This window comes from Danio rerio, chromosome 11 (genome assembly GCF_052040795.2).
Source record: "Danio rerio strain M-AB ecotype USA chromosome 11, GRCz13ab, whole genome shotgun sequence".
Taxonomy (NCBI): Eukaryota; Metazoa; Chordata; class Actinopteri; order Cypriniformes; family Danionidae; genus Danio; species Danio rerio.
In genome coordinates, this window is record NC_141031.1 from 32,979,667 (window position 1) to 32,995,234 (window position 15,568).

The 15,568-nt window shown below is 36.5% G+C and overlaps 1 protein-coding gene and 2 long non-coding RNA genes across 11 annotated transcripts in view; 1 reads left to right on the forward strand and 2 right to left on the reverse strand.

Moving 5' to 3' along the window:
* Positions 1-15,568, forward strand: part of cdkl5 (cyclin dependent kinase like 5) — a 71,271-nt gene that overhangs the window by 40,322 nt on the left and 15,381 nt on the right. For 8 of the 9 annotated variants that reach the window (NM_001145768.2, NM_001130771.2, NM_001442587.1 and 5 more), the window contains exons 5-11: positions 32-168; positions 440-560; positions 2,045-2,104; positions 4,397-4,487; positions 11,172-11,361; positions 14,762-14,842; positions 15,044-15,210. In NM_001145768.2, coding sequence (NP_001139240.1) covers positions 32-168; positions 440-560; positions 2,045-2,104; positions 4,397-4,487; positions 11,172-11,361; positions 14,762-14,842; positions 15,044-15,210 — 847 coding nt within the window. The remainder of the gene's footprint in view (positions 1-31; positions 169-439; positions 561-2,044; positions 2,105-4,396; positions 4,488-11,171; positions 11,362-14,761; positions 14,843-15,043; positions 15,211-15,568) is intronic. The other variant, NM_001442588.1, reaches the window with a different exon arrangement.
* LOC147834847 (uncharacterized) overlaps positions 1-15,568 on the reverse strand; it is a 337,793-nt gene that overhangs the window by 27,858 nt on the left and 294,367 nt on the right. The window lies entirely within an intron of this gene.
* LOC147834848 (uncharacterized) overlaps positions 1-15,568 on the reverse strand; it is a 48,581-nt gene that overhangs the window by 9,333 nt on the left and 23,680 nt on the right. Inside the window, exon 2 of the long non-coding RNA XR_015502735.1 lies at positions 2,009-2,218. This is a non-coding gene — a long non-coding RNA (uncharacterized LOC147834848). The remainder of the gene's footprint in view (positions 1-2,008; positions 2,219-15,568) is intronic.

The following is a 15,568-nucleotide window of genomic DNA, read 5'->3' on the forward strand; positions in this document are numbered from 1 at the left end:
ATCCTCTCTAACCCCCAGTGTGTCTCCACAGAGAATGAGGAAGTTAAAGAGACGACGTTACGGGAGCTGAAGATGCTCCGTACGCTCAAACAAGACAACATCGTAGAGCTGAAAGAGGCTTTCCGTCGACGGGGAAAACTCTACCTGGTGTTTGAATATGTGGAGAAGGTCAGATTTTTTACTTTCATTTTTTTAATTTATTTATTTTTATTAATTTCCTTGACTCTTAGTATGCTGGTTGAAGCACATTTCCAAATTTTAATAGCCAATCTTATCCAATCGTAATCGGGGGATTTTGCGGAGTAATATTTGATTTTCCACACCCAGCGCAGAGCCCCTTGGATCGGAGAGAGGCTGAATTGAACTCCTCCAAATCCAGATTTTTTTAAATGTTGTTTTAATGTTGTCAAAGATGATGATGTTTTGAAATGTATTTCAGAATATGCTGGAGTTATTAGAGGAACTGCCCAATGGTGCACTGCCTGATAAAGTACGAAGCTACATCTTTCAGCTAATCAAAGCTATTCACTGGTGCCATAAGAATGAGATCGTCCACAGAGGTATGACAGTGTTTATATCTTTTTTTTTTTTTTACTTTTTATAGTTTATAGGTTTGCTAAAGTAACTTGTACTTAAAAAACACAATGATATATACAGGTGTGGAAGTGTGTACAGGTTTATGTGGTTTACAGAGACACAAACTTTTATAATAACATGGGTGGAACTTAGTTGTACTCTATTAAGGTGGTTGACTGATGAATAAATACTGTCAAGGATGACATTAGGGTAGATATGATGGATGGATGGATTGATGCATGGATGGATGGATGGATGGATGGATGGATGGATGAATTGATTGATGGATAGATGGATGGATAAATGGCTGATGATTAAATACTATAGAAGGGTGATATTAGGGTAGATATGATGGATGGATGGATGGATGGATGGATGGATAGATTAATTGATGGATGGATAAATACTATAAATGACTGATGAATAAAAACTGTGGAATGATGATATAACGGTAGATATGATGGATGGATGGATGGATGGATGGATGGATGGATGGATGGATGGATGGATGGAAGGGTGGATTGATGGATGGATGGATGAACTGATTGCTGGATAGATGGATGAAGACTATAAATGGCTGATGATTAAATACTGTAGATCAGGGGTCACCAATCCTGGTCCTGGAGGGCCGGTGTCCCTGCAGGGTTTAGCTCCAACTTGCCTTAACACACCTGCATGGATGTTTCAAGTATACCTAGTGAGACCTTGATTAGCTTGTTCATGTGTGTTTAATTAGGGTTGGAGCTAACATTATCAGGACACCGGCCCTCCAGGAACAAGTTTGGTGACCACTGCTGTAGATGGATGATATTAGAGTAGATATGATGGATGGATGGATGGATGGATGGATGGATGAATGGATGGATGAATTGATTGATGGATGGATGGATGAATTGAGTGATGGATGGGTGCATTGATGGATGGATGGATACTATAAATGGCTGATGAATAAATACTGTAGAAGGATGATATAAGGGTAGATATGATGGATGGATGGATTAATTGATTGATGGATGGATAACTACTATAACTAGCTGATGAATAAATACTGTAGAATGATGATATTACGGTAGATATGATGGATGGATGGATGGATGACTTGATTGATGGATGGATGCATTGATGGATGGATGGATACTATAAATGGCTGATGAATAAATACTGTAGAATGATGATATTACGGTAGATATGATGGATGGATGGATGGATGGATGGATAGGATGGATGGATGGATGAATTGATTGATGGATGGATGCATTGATGGATGAATGGATACTATAAATGGCTGATAATTAAATCCTGTAAAATGATGATATTAGGGTAGATATGATGGATGGATGGATGGATGGATACTATAGATACTATAGATAGATGGATAGATAAATTGTATGGATGTGTACAAAATGGTGTTGTAAACACAAACTGAGCTTACTAAAAAAATCTCCATCTCCTTTGATCCAATGTGCAGATATCAAGCCTGAGAATCTCCTCATCAGCGCCAATGATATCCTGAAGCTGTGTGATTTCGGTGAGCAGAGGCTTACACTCGTCTGATTCAGGACCCGCCACCCCCATATTCACACTGATCTCTCGCTGAATGCTCGGTTCTCCTTTCCAGGCGTCATAAGTCCCACGGTGACGTCTTAAAACAAACACAAAAAAAAATCATCTGAAATTGGATTTAAGTGGAAAGGAGTTAAACCATTTGTCCAAATCACACTGTACGCAAAGGTTTGAGTGGCAGAGCTCTTTCTGTGCAATGCACATTCTACATTGATTTTTGGGATGTTTCAGATTTCATGAAATGCAAGAGGAAAGAAATATTCACGCTTGTAACAAACAATGACAATATTGCAAGTAGCAATATATTAGTATTAGTAGCATTATTATTATTGCTAGTAGTGGTAGTATTGTTGTTATTGATATAATTACTATATATTTATAATTTGTGGTTAATATAATTAATCAAATGTTATCTTTTGATAACATTTTTGAGTTGAGTTTTTTTGTTTGTTTTTTTAATTATTTTGTCATTGATGTAATGCTTCTGTACATAAAAACTGCTCTGGTTTCGAAACAAACACTTATATTATCTTAAATAAATATGAGCAATATCACACAAGTAGCAATGCAATGTGGCTGTATATCAGCACTGGTAATAGGCGTGCCTTTGTATCCCACCGGTGAAAATATACAGCCACAGTGGCCTGCAATGAATTTGATATTGTGTTTATACAACAGTTTGACTGCATAATCGTGTATATAAAAGGAAAATCATACATGAAGAGTCTTAAAACCCTTTTGTAAGAGGAACTACTTTCTTCCGCCATTCATTCACATCTGCAGCTGATATCAGAACAGCAGAAAACAGTAATGTCTGAAGTTATGACAAAACAGGTGATTTTGCTCACATTTTAAGATTAGGCTGAACAGCATGAAATGGCATCAGTCTACAGAGATATCTCACAATATTTCTCTATTGCAATCGGGAGATCACAATTATAGTATGGTATAAATACAGCACGACAGCATACAAAACAGAGAGATTGACTTAGAAGGTTATTTACTTGTTTAATAGTGATTTGTTTAGCTGTAATTACACTGTTTTTCTCTTAGCGCTTATTATGCGATCTGTCGCCAATTTGTGTATGAACATCATAATCTTTTCTCAACGAAAGTCTCACAGAAATTAAGAATATTTTGAAAGGCAAGTAAAGGCAAGTGAAAAAAGGCACTATCACGAATAAACTGCATAGTTGCAATCTAAATAACTACATTCCTAACTAAAAAAAGCCTCAAAAGTACATTATGATGTCCAAAATCAGCAATATTTGTCATACTGTAGAGTGTCTCTGCTTGTGACTGAATGTGGGCGGAGAAATACACAAGGGTTAAGGGTTAAGAGGCTGGGTGAGTGCTATTACTGGCAGAATATCACACAGCTATCAGCCAATCAGATTCAAGAACCAGACAGAACTGTTGTATAAATATTATTACTTGTATAATCAAGATTAAATGATATTATCATGTCATTATATCTTTTAAACTTGTATGTAATTTACAATTTACAAAACTATTATTTATTATTATTGTCATGAATTTTATAAATGAATACTAAATATTTGTTTTTACATTACTTATAAAAAGTTATTTACTGGTTTGATGCAGGATAAAACCACCTATGCTATGTTAATTTAAATACATATATATATACAGTATAATTGTAATAATATATAATTAGTTACATATTTTCATTCATTGATACTGTTACACAAATTAACAACACAGTTTATATAAAGATATATTTATATTTATATATTTGTATAACAACAACAACATATTTAGTAATAAAAAGATCTAAACTAACAATATTAGGTAACACTGAAATTGTCCAGTAGCCTAAATATAGTAAGCTACTTGTTGTATTTGCAATCTTTAAGGGTAATTTAAGCATAATTTTAGTTATTACCGCCTTGTTCCCTGACAATATGTTTCACTTGGGTAGTATTATGTAACTATAAGATACAATCAAAACACAGGCTGTCGTCTCGGCACCTGATAAATCACATATTGTACTTGGTAGCCTCCAGGTTGTGGTCCTGATTGAATGTATATATTCACTCAGGGTTCAATTTTGCCTGCACACACTGATTGATACGGAAATTGAGCATGACTCACTCCACAGGCTTCTCTCTAAGACTTTTATATTTAGAGGAAAAGAATATGGAAGTTTAATTAAGGTCTCTGAATGTTGCTCAGATATCTTTTCTCTTTCTTCGTCTCTCTCTATATGTCTTGATCTGGACCGGTCACCCCTTAGGCTTTGCCCGAAATCTGTCTGAAGGTAGCGATGCCAACTATACCGAGTACGTGGCTACTAGGTGGTACCGCTCACCTGAACTGCTCCTCGGGTAAGCCCTGATATAGGCACTTTCTATTCCATGCTTTTGAAGGTGATAAAAACTGAAACATGACAACAAATCTTTCATCTGTACAGCCAGAAGGCATGAAAAAAATCAAACATGAGCGCTAATATGCATCAAGGGCAGAACCTTTTTAAAAATGTAGATTTGATATATCCATTAGATGTGACATTAGGAGTGCGGAGCATGATTATTTGTCCTTGTCGCCATTATTTTCTAGTGTGTGTGTCACTAGACTAGATGAATGCGGTGGAACATTTTTTGAAACTCTCACCATTTAAATTCCTCCCACACAAATATTCTCTCCCTCCCTCTTGCTGTGTGTATGTGTGTGTGTGTTAGTGCAAAGATTTGTGCCTCAGTGTTATGTCTATCTATCTGCCTCTGTCTCCGCATGCATCTCTGCTCATGCCTCTTCCATTATTATTAGTGTTTTTTTTTTTTTTACAAGACCTCAACCCTTGACGTGACATTGGTGACGGTGTGTTAATCGTCCTGCACTGGACTGAATAATGCAGCTTTGAGAACTATTGCTGTCAACGTTTCTAAGCAGTCAGATTTAGGATTTTTGGCTTGATTTGTTGTCTTGACTTGGTTCATAAGTCCAAATATCTCAAAATTCTTAAATCAAAAACATTTTCGACATGAGCAAAAAACATTGTCTTGTTTGAAGTATTTTTTTCCTTCTTGTTTGAAAAGTTTTTCCTTAAAACAAGAAAAATTATCTGCCAATGGGGTAAGCTAAATAGTCTGGGTTTTGCTTTGAAAGTAAACTTTTTGCTTGCTGCATCGGCAGATTATTTTGCTTATTTTAAGTAAAAACTTGTTTAATGTTATTTCTGAAAACAAGATAAAAAAAATATGGTTAAAATCATCTTTTGTAAGCTGTTTGGGCAGAACTGTGTGTAGGTATAGTGTGTCCACAGTCATATTAGAGTGATAGAGTGATCTCTTTTTTAAAATTTCCTGACATTAAAATAGGATCCAAATCCTTCCCATTTTGAGGCCCACCGCAACGTGATGTAGGAGTGCAGTTTCCTTGCCCACCGAATTGATTGACAGCCGTGTATTAACATGTCTCCATAGTAACACGTATAATCATATCAACAAGACAGGCGCAAAGCAACTGGGATTAAAAGTTCTGTTCAGCTTTCTGTGATCATATAATATCATCAAATGTGATCAAGAATGAGTTTTACAAAGAAACGTTTTTAAAACAGTGCATGATTGTAATGAATTACAGCAATTTTACCGTCTTTATCACCACAGCCTATCTGTACAATTATAAAAGAAGACGCTTCAATCCCTGTTTGTGGACTTTTAATCAGGTTTATTTTGTACAATGACATAACTGATATTCATACAGCAGTAACATTTATCCTGTAACATTTGGTGTGCAAAAACATTGCAAAGTTAAACATAGGGCTGCACGATTAATCGTATTATTATCACGATAACGATATTTGTGACCCACGATCAATAATTAAATATTGATTAGATTAGATTCAACTTTATTGTCATGTCATGTACAAGTACAATGCAAGTTGCGATTTTACAGTATAAAGACCAAGCCGTCATTTTAATGGATGGACTAATATTAATGACTGTGTCTAGATTGCAAGTGTTTTTTTTGAGGAATGCAATGTTGATCAGGTAGACTTTGCTCCTGTTCAGGCCAAACTTCCCAAGGTAACACAACAAACCTCATTAACCTCCTTAAAAGCCATCACAAAGTGGCTGTCATCAGTGGGTTAATGAGCTCAGGAGAATTCTGTTTTGCATTTTCCTATGCATTCGTAACATCACTAAACCAAACAACATTTTTTTTTTATAAGTTAACCAAATATTCGCCCCGATTGAGCAGTTTCTTTTTCTGAAGCGTTTGCCAGTCATGTAGACGAAAGACACTGCATCCAAGTGTCTCAATGTAAAAAAAAATTACCATTCACGCTGGTATTCAGGTTCGTTTTCATCAATCTGATGCAACTTTTATTACTTACATGAAAATAAAATGTGATTAAAAGGTTTCAGAGCAATCAAACTCAATTTATAAAAAAAAGACTAGCCTATTTTATGCATTAATAATGAAATAGATAACTAATTTCCTTTATTTCCGATAAGACCATTATTCTGTTTTACAGTTTTATTAAGTATATATGCTTTTTTTAAATAACATTCATTTAACAAATATTGTAGCATGTCGAAAGTAATTAAATTAGCTATCTTTTGTATAAAAGCTTTATGCAAAGGATCAGGAATTGATCGCACACTCAAAAAAAGCAGTCATCCAACACATGTATCCGTCTTTTTCTTATTAAAGACTATACACATAAAATAAAACATTCACAAAGGTGTATCTTATGGAAAAACACCAGTTGACCGGCACTGCTTTCGGTTTTAAAAGATTCAAGCAGATTTAAAAAAAAATCTAATTTGCAGAAGAGAAATGAAAGGAATTTTGCAAAAGAAAAAGATTAAACTTATCAGGACTGTTAAAAGAACATTCTACTTTAATATATTCTTTCGACTCCAATACAAAAGCTAAGATTATTAATGACGGAGTGTAAAACTGTCTCTCCTGCGTGTCTCAGCAGCGCGTCCCGCTGATTATGAATGAGGAGGTGGAGAGAATGCAATGTGTCACCTCAAGGTATTTAAATAAAAACTAACACCGAGCTGCTCATCATGCTCATCACGATTCAACTATAATGCACTTACTGCATTACTCTTGTTGGTTGCACCTGAGGGATGCACATTGAACTTAACAGTCTTTTAATTCGATGTGTTTTTTTTATTCATTCTTTTAATTCAATGTTTGATTAGATGTTGGTCATGACACTCTGCTTTATAAATTATTAGTTTAATTACATTTTGCCATTGTTCTTCACCACATGTAGCCACTCTTTTGAGCACATCAGTCCATCTTTTAAAAAAGGTGCTCTCCAGGGGCGAAGTTTCTGGCAGAGTAGCGATTTAAAAATGTGCATGCAGAAATTGGACGAAAGGAATCGAAATTGAAATTATATAACAAGTATCTGATTCTTCTAATCCCCGCACAAATTTTATTACAAGTTGTGGGTACATTTGTGGCTGTGAAGTTTAATAACCAAATATATATACACACACAAAAGAATAATCGTCATTATTAATCATGATTACCATTTTGAGCAAAATAATCGTAACTATAATTTTTTCTGTTATCGTGCTGCCCTAGTTAAATGTGCGCTGCATGTGTGTGTGTGTGTGTGTGTGCTTGCATTAACTTTGTAATGACAACTTTGTATCGTTGCAACTCCACAACAAATACATCAAATAATAATAATTGGAAAAGTTCTTACTGTAGTGTTTCTTACAAATATTACATGAGATCTGCTTCTTTCATGTCTGTCGCTTTGCTGTTTATCTGACGCAGCCGAGGCGGAGATTGTGGCACACTCTGACAGGCACATGGAAATGATGGGTGGGGAGAACTAGCATTAAAGGCACAGGCAACAAAAACAGCTACAAGATGCTCAGAGCTGAAAATTACAAACTTCTGATAGGTATAATAAATAATCTGATAAGTGTTTTGAGCTGAAACTTTACAGACACATTCTGGAGACACAAAAGGCTTATTTTAAATCTTTAAAAAAGGGGTAAAATATGTGCCCCTTTAATCTGGGTATTAAAAGAGTCATGAATTGGGAAATCAAATTCCCCTGGATTGTTTGAAGGCAAATTCCTTTTAATATAAAAGCATAAAAAGTATAGAATCTGATTCACAGGTCATCATTCAAACCTAAAACTCTGTGACTTTTAGATCTCAGAACTTCCGTTTCAAACACTGTTTCAAAAACACATTTTCAGATGTTGTCTTAGTATGATGTAGTAATTTGGAGAAAAATGCATATAAAGTGGAGACTAGATACTAGAGATAAGGGCTGCACAATATTTCATTTCAGCATTGATACCGCAATATGCAATAGTCACAGCACAGAATCTAATTTGCAATTACTTCTGATTATAATTAACCAGAAAACAGTTCAAAACACAAGCAAAGTTTAACTCTGAGTAAACAAAGTGTAAGTGTTTAAGATTTCAAGCTAATTTAAACCATTTGGGCAAAAGAAATGATAAAAAATGTAGCTTTAACAAAGATTAATTGTATTAATTGTGTTATTATTTTACTTCTGATTACATAGTTGGATTTTGTTACATTGATATTTTACCTCAATACAGTATATCTGTAAAGCACTGGCTCTTTTTCATTTGTGTCTTTGTTCTGTTGTATTTATTTGTGTAATTTGTTTATTATACTTTGTAATAAACAACTCCTTACACTCTCCCTACAAATGTAAAATTGTGAATTCGTTCCAAGAAGAGTTGTTATTTAATAAAAATTACATTAATATCGCACAATATATATCTGCAGAAAAACTAAATATTGCAATGGCAGTTTTGTCCAATATTGTGCAGCTCTACTAGAGATGCAAAGACAGGAATGCTCAAGCAACAGAACAATAGAGATGTGTCATTTGTTTACAGTACAAGATGTTGTGAAGTGCCAAGCTTTGGTGTATTTGCATTGCATTTCTTGTCATTGTTAACATCATGTGTGCACCGGAAATGTACATTTGTCATGGTTACAAACTTAATTCCTGTTGTCAGAAGTACACTGAACACCATTGGAACATACTTAATACTACCCTGAACTTCCATAGCAACCACGTAGCAACATTCTAAATCATAGGTCTCAAACTGAATTCCTGGAGGGCCGCAGCATTGCACAGATTTGCTCCAACCCTAATCAAACATGGCTGATCCAACTAATCAAGTTATTCAAGACTGCTCCACTGCTGCGTCCCAATTCACAGTTTTGTGAAGGAAAAGTATATACTTTTCAGTGTGTTACAGAAGAGTATGCAAGCTTACGCACATCATCCACATTTCTGTCATATTTAATTTCCTACCTTATTGGAGAAGCAGCAGCAGGATAATCTCTTTCCTGCAGAGAAATCTCCTCAGGTCTTTGCATTCAGATGTCAATGTCCAAACATGTCTTAATATAAGTTGACATTGTTGTTGCAGATTAAATATAACACAGAAAATGTGATTTAAATACTTTCCATTGGGCTAGATATTAATAAACAGTCATACAAACATCGTTACCGAAGCCTCACATCCAACACGCAATGTACTGTGTGCAATATCAGCGATTAGAGTATGGATGCTTCTACACTTAAGATTTTTACTGGAAATAGTAACCCATCTGGGAACCTTTGGCATACTTTTTTTTTAAACACTTTGGGATGCGCTAATTCTATTCTCAAATACAATTTAGGATGCTATTTAGGATGGATCGTATGCGAATTGGGATGCAGCAGTGGAGTAGTCTTGAACATCTTGATTAGGTGGATCAGCTGTGTTAGGGCTGGAGCAAAACTGTGCAGAGCTGCGGCTCTCCAGGAATTGAGTTTAAGATCTATGATCTAGAAACTACACTTAAAGGGATAGTTCTCTCAAACATGTCAATTCTGTCATAATTTACTCCTCCACTTGTCACAAACCTATTTGAGTTTCTTTCTTCTGTTGAACACAAAGGAAGGTATGCTAAAGAATGTTGGAAAATATTCCGAATACTGTCAATGTTCAGGAAATGCTGCTGATATGGCATTAAAACCTAAATAAATAAATAAAAGTCAATGTTCAGGAAATCTTCTTGTTTTGCGTTAAACAGAAAACATGAAATTCATAAAAGTTAGGTGTATGGAAACATATTGGGGTAACCTATGCCATAACTTCCAAAACAAACAGCTTGCAAACCACAAGATATCTCCCTAAACACCAATATCAACCACCTAGTAGCAGCCTAGGAACAAAATCACAGTAACTACCAGCTAACATCCTAATATAATACCCTTAACTTGCATAGCAACCATTTAGAAAGATACAAGTAATTACCCTGAACATCTATCTGCTTGTTAAGTGTGACGTCACGCAAAGCGGCTACCGGGTCCAAGCGCTCTATAAAACTGAATGGGAAGACTCATGTAATGGTAACAATAAATGTTGACAAAGTGCTGTAATACTTTCCAAAATTACGATTACAATATATATATCAATGTATATATATCAATGCCTAATTTCCAATGGCCAGAAAGTGAGTCATTCTTTATAAATTGTTCAAATTTTGCCATCTGTAATGCAGCAAGTCCAGAGAATGTTGTGTACACTATGATTTTATATAAAATTCACTTCATTGTGTGAAATGACAAAAAACGGCCATAAACGAATATTTTCTAAATTCAAATGAGAAGCGGCTTGGACCCAGTAACAGTATTTCACACGTCGCAATTTAACAAGCGTATAGCAACTTCCTATTGTCACCATTGGCATTAACAGTATGTTAAAACCCTCTGAATGCCATACTAGTTGCAACATCCCATTTCTTCATTCTTAACATCTTTTGCACCATACATTTTCCTCAGAAAACTCTTGATCTCTTATGTTAACAAAACAATCTACTTTACTGGTATGTTTACACTTTGTCTACTTGACCCTTTTACTGCTACATTTAAACAGCTTGAGTAATTTAACTGCATCTTTTTGTCCAGCGTATTTGAAGATGTGAAGTCCATCTCAAAGTGAAGTCGAATGCTTGACTTATATTTGTCTTCTGCTTGGCTCTTGTAGGGCTCCATATGGGAAGGCGGTGGACATGTGGTCGGTGGGGTGTATTTTGGGAGAGCTCAGTGATGGGCAGCCCCTGTTTCCGGGCGAGAGTGAAATCGACCAGCTCTTCACTATTCAGAAGGTGTTGGGCCCTCTACCACCAGAGCAGATGAAGCTGTTCTACAGCAACCCTCGTTTCGCCGGACTGAGAGTAAGGGCCTGTTTTAGTGCTTCTCTCTCCAATGTCCTGTTCTGCCCTGTGCTTCTCGCCTCTTCTCTCCTCTCCTCTCCTTTCCAATGGCACAGATCCCAGGATTCTGAATAAGTGGCTGCCTGTGACTCATGTGTCGCTATCTGCCGGTGTGAAACACAACTGGCTTTGCCTTGACAGAGCGGATCACAGTACATAATATTCACACGCATGCACATACGCTCACGCATACATGGCCTCAAAAAAGTATTTGGACACTTTTGGATGTTCACGTCGCATTTTAAAGATGTTTTGTTTCTGGAAGTGGTCCCTTTCGTAAACATTTTTGCAGGGGTTGTAAAATCTGACTGGATATACATTCGCTGATTGCACTGCCATTTACCAAATGAAGGATAGATGTATGTGAAATTTTGAATTGACTCACGAGTTTACATGTAGATTAGTTTATAGATTTGAAAACTTCTTAAAAACACTTGTCAAGTGCTAGCAATAACTTTAAGATGTTTCAGGTACTAGTAATTCAGTAACTACACTTGTTCATCTTGATTTCATCTGAGGAACTGAAAATGTTTTTAGTCACTTTGCAATTATTTAATGGTAATGTTGTCTTGGATTACAGTGAAATACAGTTATGCAGTTACAATTCTACAAAACCCACAAGATTGTCATTCATCTTCAAACATTAATTTGTCTTTTGAAAGTTCCCAGAATATTTTTACAATCAAACTAGTGAATATAATCCAAAGCTCAAAGCAAGCACTGCTTGAAAGTTAATCAAGGTTTATGTATTATATAAAGATTAATTTAATCCTACACATCAGGATTATGTGGGGCGGTGGCTCAGTGGTTTGCATTGTCACCTTACTGCAAGAAGGTTACTGGTTCGAGTCCAGGCTGGGCCAGTTGGCATTTCCGTGTGGAGTTTGCATGTTCTCCCTGTGTTTGCGTGGGTTTCCTCAGGGTGCTCCGGTTTCCCCCACAGTCCAAAGACATGTGCTGTATAGCTGAATTGATTAAGCTGAGCTGTCCATAGTGTATGTTTGTGATTGTGAGTGTGTGTGGGAGTTTCCCAGTGCTGGGTTGTTGCATCCACTGCGTGCTGGGAAAGTTGGTGGTTCAATCTGCTGTGGTGACTCCTGATTAATAAAGGGACTAAGCTGAATTAAAATGAATGAATGAATGAATCATGTAAAGTTATGATCATATTCAGGGGCCGGTTGCACCAGCAGTGCGCAAGTAAAATCATAGCTTAGTTGTGGCTTAAAGGAACACTGAATTACAACTTACACACTATTAAACATTTTGTGTTGCACCACTGAACTTAGTTTAAACATAACACTACGTTCTAACTAAATATTTACGACAGCATCCCCCATGTATAATGGTAGAAAAGAGATGACAGCAAGATTAGTTTGCATAGAGGAGCTTGTGGTGATAATGAAGAATGATCTCTCTCTACTCACAGCCTTATTTTCCTTCCAAATCTCCTATTTATTTTGGTTTGTGAAAGAAAAGTTACATTTTCCTTTAAGGAGTGTTTTGTGTTAATTGTATCCATTAGGGTTTGGCGATGTCGCCCAAGTTTGTATTGTACGATGTCTAATGTGAAACATCGTGATGGACGATGGCATCGTCGTCATAGGTGGCGGTGAAGTAATTATTTATGAATAATTCATTAATTCATAACAAATTATTATTAGTAGCCTACCGTTTTAACTACCTGACCCGCATGGTCTTTGTTTTACCCACAACCGAATCATACGTAAATAAAGATAAGTCACACACAAATTAACACCTGTCAGTCACTTTTTCTGCGGGACTCTGGAATGAATCGGCAGAGGGATCTGTGTCGTTATGATGGCGTTGACAAAACTTGGTTGGTTAAAAAAGTTGCAAAACCAACCAACAGTAGGTCTGAGTTTTGAACAGAACTGTGTGTAGGTATAGTGTTACCACAGTCATGCTGTAGTGATAGAAACACAATAAGTCTCTTTTTTTTAATTTCCTGACATTAAAATCCTTAAAATAGGATCCAAGTTTTAATTTCCTGACATTAAAATAGGATCCCTGCAATTCTGAGGCCCAATGCAACATGACGTAGGAGTGCGGTTTCCCCGCCCACTGAATTAATTGACAGCCGTGTATTAAAGTGACTCCATAGTAACAGGGAAACACATCCACAAAAGAGGACTTGTGCAAAGCAACTGGGATTAAAAGATTTGTTTAAATCTCTGTGATCAGCTGCACCTCTAGAATGAGTTTTAGAACTTTAAAATGATTTTAAATCAGTGCATGTTTATTCATTCAATTATTTTATTTTCGGCTTAGTCCCTTTATTAATCTGGGATCACCACAGCGGAATGAACCGCCAACTTATCCAGCAAACGTTTTACGCAGCGGATGCTCTTCCAGCCGCAACCCATCTCTGGGAAACATCCATACACACTCATTCACACACATACACTATGGACAATTTAGCCCACCCATTTCTCCTGTACCGTATGTCTTTAGACTGTGGGGGAAACCGGAGCACCCGAAGGAAACCCACGCGAACGCAGGGAGAATATGCAAACTCTGCACAGAAATGCGAACTGACCCAGCCGAGGCTCGAACCAGCAACTTTCGGCGACAGCACTACCTACTGCACCACTGCATTGCCAGTGCATGTTTACAATAAAGACAATAAAATCGCGATGTAATTCATCACCACAGCCACGTCAGTACAATTATAAAAGAAGAGGTTTCGATCTTGTCTGTCACTGTACTGTTTATCTATGTGAGACGCAGCAGGTGAAGGCTACACCCATCAGAGCAATCTCTTTAACTCTGACATGCACATGGGAATGGTGGGTGGGGAGAACCAGCTCATTTGCATTAAAGGCACAGGCAAAAAAACAGCTACAATGTCTTTACAGCTCAAATATTCCAGATTTAGAAAGTATAATAAAAAGTATAATAAATAATCTGATGAGTATTTTGAGCTGAAATGTACAGACACATTCGGGAGACAAAAAGACTTATCCTAAATCTTAAAAAAGGGGTAAAATAGGTGCCCTTTAAAGCACTCAATTCATATGGTTGTTGTTGTTGTTTCATCATTTTGGAGCATCAGGGTTTTTGCTGAATAGACTTATGAATGTAGAACAATGAAACAAATTTGTGTGATTGTTTATGAAATCAGAGTGAGTAAATCTTTATGTTTATTTTAATTTAATTAGCCAACCATAAATATATCATATTTCTAGTTCAAAATGCAGTTTTTCTGCTTTATTCGGTAGCCCTCTATTTGTCTGAGGTTTAACTATATTTGTGTGTGTGTGTGTGTGTGTGTGTGTGTGTGTGTGTGTGTGTGTGTGTGTGTGTGTGTGTGTGTGTGTGTGTGTGTGTGTTTTGATGACAGTTTCCTTCTGTAAGTCACCCTCAGACGCTTGATCGAAGGTACCTGGGCATCATCAATGGACTCATGTTGGATTTAATGAAGGTAAAGCAGTCTGCTCATCAGAGAACAGCATTGCCTTTCCAATCCCAGCCGCTGTGATATATTTGGTGTTGATTTATTTTTAAATAAACCGCAGATGTCATATCACCCCCAAGTGCAAAGTGTTATTAGAGATTGAATTTGAATGAGCTTTATTGTTCTACTGTGGCACGACTCTCCTCAATGCGTTTTTTACTGCACCAGAACCTGCTGTGCCTGAACCCTACCGAACGCTTTCTGACAGAGCAGTGTCTGAACCACCCAGTGTTTCAAGGTCTGAGAGGGCCTGAGCAGCCAGCTGTCCCGTCACCCACCCCGCCGCGCTCCTCCAAGAGAAAACCCTATCACGGAGACAACACCATACCCAGCCGGTCAGCTATAGCTACTTTAATTATTGTCTTGAAGGTGAAAAGTTGTGCTTTCTATGTCGATAAGAAAGGAAAATGCTAAAATGATGATTAATAAGTGTTTTGGCTCAGCTTCAGAATTGTAATTTTTGTAGTAAACACACAGTGTAGATCCAAAACAGCCAGAGTAACAACTGATACTTTGTAAAAATATATATTTTTTATCTTTTTAAAGGTTTTTACACATATGTAGATGTATCAAAAAACTTAGCAGAATATATGCCCTTACATTATGTGCGCACTCTAAGTAATATAATAATATAAAGTTCTGCATAAATAAAGTAAGAATTTAGTCTTGAAACATTGCAAGTTTTCAAAAACT